The sequence below is a fragment of the Physella acuta genome, unplaced genomic scaffold, assembly GCF_028476545.2.
Source record: "Physella acuta isolate Inbredline_101_S28 unplaced genomic scaffold, ASM2847654v3 ptg001242l, whole genome shotgun sequence".
NCBI classification, from domain to species: Eukaryota; Metazoa; Mollusca; class Gastropoda; family Physidae; genus Physella; species Physella acuta.
The window spans coordinates 48972-55770 of NW_026732758.1; the positions used below are offsets into that span (position 1 = coordinate 48972).

The following is a 6799-nucleotide window of genomic DNA, read 5'->3' on the forward strand; positions in this document are numbered from 1 at the left end:
TTCAGATTATAGACAAAAACATGTTGTAAACAGGAATAATGTTAAACTATTTCATTATATTCTAAAGTAATTATTTATTTGTTTTGACATTTATAATTAAATGTGTAGATACATACATATTTATATATTTATATTAAGAGAGTGATTATTTCCCCTATTTCACTTGTCTTAAATTATTTCCCAGGAATTATTTTGTAAAAATTTTTTTACAAGAATTACAAAACAGGTTGTGTTGCGTTCATTGTTTTTGGTTGTAGTGTGTGTATATTTTTTGTTTAGATTGATACAATTTTTGTTTTGTCGGCCTACATTGTGTGTTTTTTCTTATTTCTTCATAGTGCTACTTTCAATTTCTTTTACATCATAGCGAAGTAATGACATACAGCTAGTAATTATAATATATATATATATTTATATATATATATATATATATATATATATATATATATATATATATATATATATATATATATATAATACACGTATAGAGAACGTGTTACAAAATTCGGCGCCTTTTTTTGCTCTTTTCGCCCCCCCCCCCCCCCCTACAACGAAAACCTGGATACGCCTCTGCCGACAATGTTTCTTTCAGATTTTTTTCCCTTGGGGGGGCACTTGAAATTTATATATATTTCTATATAAATTATATTTTGTTGGGACGGGGGGGGGGCGGGGCTGTGTAGGTTTTTTTTTTGGGGGGGGGGGGGGGGGCTCCATAACACCGTAGATTTGCCTTGAAGAAACTCTGGCCCCAGAACTGATATTTGATAGTCGATGCGGCCCTCGGTCTGAAAAATTTGGAGACCCCTGTCTTACAGGAATAATGGCCAATTAAAATTTTAGATTAGTAAAGAATTAAAAAATAAGAAAAAATAAAAATGATGGGTTACATGACCAATGTTTGACCCATTCTTCACATAGACTGCAACCTGTATCTTTGAGAATTGCACAAAGATTGTAGAATGAATACATGTTACTCTTGAACATGTTTGTAATGAACAGTATTTGTTAGTGATGTGCGATCTGATCTAGTGAAACAAAAACAATTACTTGTCAAAATAAATTACTTATGGCACATTTGGTGCATATATTTCAAGCTAAAGCTGTTAATGAATTGTATATAAAACAAAAATAAAACTATGAAATAGACTTCTGAATAAAATTATAAAGTTAAATTATGTCTAACATAAACAAATAAGTACAACTAACCAAATTATATTTTAAATAAAAATTTAATATAATAATTTATTTAATATATAATTTATTTTATTTAGAATTATAAATGTTTTTTGTTTGTTTTTTTAAACTGCCCTAACCAACAATCATCATGAAATGACCATCCCTAACGTACTTTAGACCCGAGCATATGAGGCTCGATAGATGGGGAAAGCAACCCATCTAGAATAGAAACTCCAAAATCAAACAACTGTTGATTTATGTTTGCTCTTTGGTAGAAAAAAAAAGCTATGGAAGCGAGTCCAGAAAGAAAAGCTGGTTAAAATCAGAATCAAAGCGCCACGTGACGCATAACATGTTGATACGTGATACTTGATTGTGTTGGAGGAAATCTCATCCAACATATCAAATAAGTATTTTAAAAAATTAAAAAAAGATTAACATTAGATATATTAATTATCAACAGATAACAAGAACACTTCTAATAACTTTTAGATAAATGTCATTTCCAAATTTCAACATCGTATTATAGAAAACCCCAACCTCCAGCATCACATCGAAGCCAGCTCAAACTACAGCCTTAAAAAACAACCGTACGGCCAGAATCTCAACAAAGGTCGCGGATTCTCCAATTTTTCATATTCCTCCACATCAAAACACACGGGGATCTTGGACCATTTTTTCCTTGCTAGCCTGGCTATGGGGGTTCTAAACATCAGGGCGTCCTGCAGGTCAAAGGGCAGTTCTAGACTTTGGATCCGCTGCGTTCTGTTAGCACCGGAACCAAGGCGAGTGGACACGGCGATGAAGGCCAGTTTGACCAACGGCCACGGGTTGCAAGCTGCAAGTTTAATTGTTGGGATATTGACACGGGGATGTTTGCTAACAGCCCGCATTAAGGAAAGATCATTGTTCATTAGGTAACAGTTTGAAATCAGGTACTTTATAGCGTCTACTCTAAGATTCGTCATGGCCAGACAAAACAGGGTTTCGTGATTTTGAGGTTTGTACATGTAGCCGTTACTCACGCACAACCGCATGTGTTCAAATCTGTTGAAGTCGGAGATTTTGTCATTGAAAGCTAAAATACCACACCGAGAAAACAAGCTCTCAAATATCCGCTGGTCAATGTTTAAACAAGGATTGATTTTAAGATTTAACAGAATTTCAGCGTTGAATTTACTTCCATTGACATTATTTAAGCTATAGCTTGACAATATTCCGTGAATATTCTTAAAGGCATAATACAAAGCCGTCCTGTTCTTGTTGTCCTCTATGTTTATGTTGATACTCTCCGCGGTGTGTAACTGTGAACTAGTGTGAAACTTTTTGTACTTAGCCGTGTACATCAAAGCCGTTTTACCTTTCTTGTCTTGTATGTTTACGTTAGCGCCAGCCGCCAACAAGAGCTCTTCAATCCTAGAAAAACTTGGGAAATCTGTTTCAGCGTTGTGGATTAGGGCAGTTTTTCTTTCGTTGTCCTGTAAGTTAACATTAGCTCCCCTTTTTATCAGCAAGTCAACGGTTTCTATTCTTGAAAGTTTCACCATTTGTATAAGATAAGTTTCTCCATTGTTGTCTTGTATGTTCACATTGGCACCAGCCGTCAACAAGAGCTCCTCTATTCTATCAAACCTCGGGTGGTGTGTGACAGTATTATGCATAAGGGCAGTTTTTCCTCCGTTATCCTGTGCGTTAACATCAGCTCCAGATTTTATCAGCAGATCAACCATTTCTAGTTCTAAACGTTTCACTGACTGAATAAGATATGTTTCTCCCATTGAGTTCCTGGCACTGATGTCCGCCCCGGCGCGAATCAAAGACCCCAGGCTGATCACTGATCGCTTCAAAAAGGCTTGCTGTACTGAAGCCAATCCTAAATATGTTTTATGTACAACCTTCGCGTCATGGTCAAGCAAGAGATTAATTATCTCGATGTTGCCTTTCTCTATAGCTAACATCAACAGCGTTTGGCCGTGTTTATTTTTTATATTTACATTGGAATTATATTGGACCAGTAAACGTACTAGAGGAAAACCTTGAGCACAGGTTACTGCGTGTAGCAAAGGCGTTTCCCCGTGTTCATCTAAAACATTGGGATCCGCTCCTGCTTCTAGCAATATCTCCACCATATCTTTATTGTCAATATTGTGTAAACCGATTTGTAAAGCGGTTTTGTTATTATCATCTGTCATATTTACATCAGCGCCAGCGTCTGTTAACAAATTTACTAAATAACTACTACCTATACTGGCTGCAATGTGTAAAGCAGTCTGCATTCTCCTATTGACAACATTGATAAAGTCGAATTCGTCTGTGTCACTTGTTCTAGACATATCGATTTCTTCTCTTGTATTTACCAGATTTAGTTTTGTTCTAACAATCAATTCCGCGATATCCTTTTTCTTTTTTCTTAAAGCATGATGTAGGATGGAGCCATCATTGAAATAAACTGTATCCAACGCGGCCCCGGCTTCTACGAGAAGCTGCACAGCTTCACAGCTCCCGAGTATCACGGCTTCATACAGAGCGCTGACACGTCTGCTGTTTAGACAATCGACGTCTGCTCCGTGCTGCACCAAATGACGTAGCAGGTCAATATTGCCAGCTTTAACCGCCATCATCAACGCCGTCTCCCCCCGGGTGTTTACAGCTTCGAGCCCCGCCCCGTTACCCACAAGAAGTTCCCACATGTTTGTGTCGTTCTTCTCAATGGAAATAAAAAGGGCGTTAACCCTATTTACTTTAACATCTACATCTGCTTTGTGTTGTAGAAACAATTTCATCATCTCAACATTTCCTGTTTCCGCCACACGGATTGGATTTGGAAGAAATTTCCCTCCGTATAAGTTAACATCGGCCCCTTTTCTCAACAAATTTTTTATCATATCTGTGTCGTTTCTATTAACAGCAATATTCAATGGCGTCTCTCCTAATTCGTTGGCTATATTGACTTCAGCGTTGCCTTCAATCAAAACATTGGCCAGATCAAGATGATTTTCTTCTAGAGATCTGAAAAGCAAGGACCTCCCACGAGTATCTTTTATGTTTGGATCGGCACCCTTTTCAAGAAGTAAACTAATTAATTTCTTCTTTTTGTCTAAATTGAAAGCGGAAACGTTTAAACACGCTTGCGACAAGGCCGTCCGTCCATAAAAGTCCTTGCTATCCAAGTAGACCCCAGCATGAATTAAACACTCGGCAATGTCCGTGTGCTTGGAATTAATGGCACGCTGCAGGACTGTCTGGCCAAACTTGTCCAGTTTATCTAAATCCGCCCCACATTTGACCAGAGCCTGCACCGTTTCAAGATCTCCTCCCTCAACCGCGAGATACAACGCCGAACTTTCCAGTCCTTCATGACGCCGGAATTCATTCTCCAGGTACACAATATCTTCTAAAAACCCATTCTCTCGTGCCATATTTAAAATAGTACCAGATTCGATACAATCCACGCGCGCTCCTAGACCGACTAAAGTCTTAACAACATCGACGTGTTCCTTCGCGCCTGCCAAAGACAAGGCGGTAAATTTACCGTCTGGGTCTTTACTTATTTCTAAATCCGCGCCGTGTCGTGTTAACATCGTGACGGCCGTGGGGTTTTGTTCTCTGACGGCGATCATCAGCGGCGTCTCCCCAGCGCTGTTTTGTTCGTTGATGCGGCTCTTGTCTATGGCGTCCAGGGTGTTGTTACAAGCTGCAGTGTAGACGGACGTCACGTAGGTAGCTACCGCATCCGGGTTTATAACAACTATTTTGAGGTGGCTTAAATAATTTCTGTCCTGATCAGCAGATTGATATGGGGAATCGGAAAGTATAATATTGGGTGAAGAGTTGTCTTGCATCCTGTCATCTAAAGCATTATCTTGCATGGTATCATCTGAAGAGCTATCTAGGCTAGTATCATCTGAAGAGCTATCTAGGCTACTATCTTCTAAAGGGCAACCTAGGCTAGTATCCTTTGTAGAGCACTTTAGGCTAGTATCTTCTGAAGAGCAACCTTGGCTAAAGTCTTTTGAAGGGCAACCTAGGTTAATATTATCTGAAGAGCAATCTAGCACTGCATTATCTGATGAATATTTTTGAATAGGATCTTTTGTAAATGTCGTTACCATAGTAAACCTTTGAGATAGAGTAAGCTTAGTTTTATTTGTGGGGGATTTTTGTTCCCTAACCTCAGACGAATACTCTAGTATAATATCTTTTTCTGTATCAGCTATTTTAAAGTTCATAAACTTGGGATCGCTGGTCTGATCTTCTGATTGGATGAGAGAAATGTGACGTGGAGCATCACGTGATGCGGGGTTTAATGCCATAGTCTTTAACTCCCTGTAATCAGATTGAATACTTATGTAAAGACGTTGTTAGCGAGATGGTCAAACAGAATAAATGTTTTAATCACACATGACCAAAGTAGGAGGACAAAATACATATTTGAATTACACACGATTAAAGTAAAAAATAGGAAAAAATACATGTTTGAATCAGGACAAAACTGAGACACTATCACACACGACCAAAGCGGTAGGACAAAATACATGTTTGAATCAGGACAAAACTGAGACACTATCACACACGAAAAAATTATATAAACTAACTGTCAGTTAAAACCAAAGTGGGACTTTATTGCATAACAATGAGAAATAACTGCGACTAAATTCTTTCACAGAAGAGGTCACATTTTTTGTTGCTTTCATATCCCCTCCCCCCCCCCCCCCCCCCCCCACAAACATAAGTCGAACCCCAACCCCTAAAGGCTGTGTCGTCATTTATGGGCCATCACCTTTGAGGCAAGCATAAATATCAAGCTTGTTTAAACTATTCTAGTCTCTTCACCCCCCCCCCCCATCACATTGGCCTCACCCCCATCCCCACACGCACACACAATTAAATGTCACCCTACCACCCGCCTCAGTATTACAATTTGATTTCGTTTTCTAAACAGTATCTTCTCTAAAATATTTACTTACACAAAGTTCATTGATCAAGTTTTATTTCAATTTACCAAAATTAATCTTTTTTTTTTTTAAATTAAAGTAATGGATACGAATTCCCATTTTTGAACTTACCCTTCGTCACAAAAATCTGAAAATCCCAACCCCTATATGAGAACGACGTCATTTATGGACCTCGACACCCCCCCCCCCCTTCCCACATTCAATGCTTATAAAGCTTCTGTTTATAACTAGCAGTACGTGTCAGCTTGAAAAGTTAAACGCTGATATATTTTCAAAGAGATTAAAGGGACATAGTACTGACAGCAGGGACAAAGACAAATAGGAATAGGCCTACAATAACATGATATTAAACAGGCTAACGTTAAACTGAAAGTTTAGTTAGACACACTCGAAAAATAATTAACCTAATTATCATAATGGAAAATGTGTTTAACTAAGTCTGTATAAAAAGTCTTACCTATTTCAAATATACCATGCTGTGTAGCTTTAAAACTTCTTAACGTGCTCTATGCAGTTCTACACAGTACCGTTATTGAATAGATTCCACAACTGGCACAGTTATTCAATAGTTTATTGAACTCTCTGACTACGTGTATCTATTTATAGGCGCATGTTTCCCGGAACTCACTCTTGTTCTTAGTTTCCAAAAAAAGAATTGTTAAATG

The 6799-nt window shown here is 38.1% G+C and overlaps 1 protein-coding gene across 1 annotated transcript; it reads right to left on the reverse strand.

Moving 5' to 3' along the window:
- Positions 1–1748: 1748 nt before the first annotated feature.
- LOC131957437 (serine/threonine-protein phosphatase 6 regulatory ankyrin repeat subunit B-like) lies at positions 1749–5291 on the reverse strand. The gene has a single exon (XM_059322242.1). The coding sequence runs from the start codon at positions 5289–5291 to the stop codon at positions 1749–1751; it is 3543 nt and encodes a 1180-aa protein (XP_059178225.1).
- Positions 5292–6799: the final 1508 nt, after the last annotated feature.

Bases quoted from the DNA above. Each gene is read 5' to 3' on its own strand.
- LOC131957437 (XM_059322242.1), bottom strand. From the start codon at position 5,291: ATGGTAACGACATTTACAAAAGATCCTATTCAAAAATATTCATCAGAT.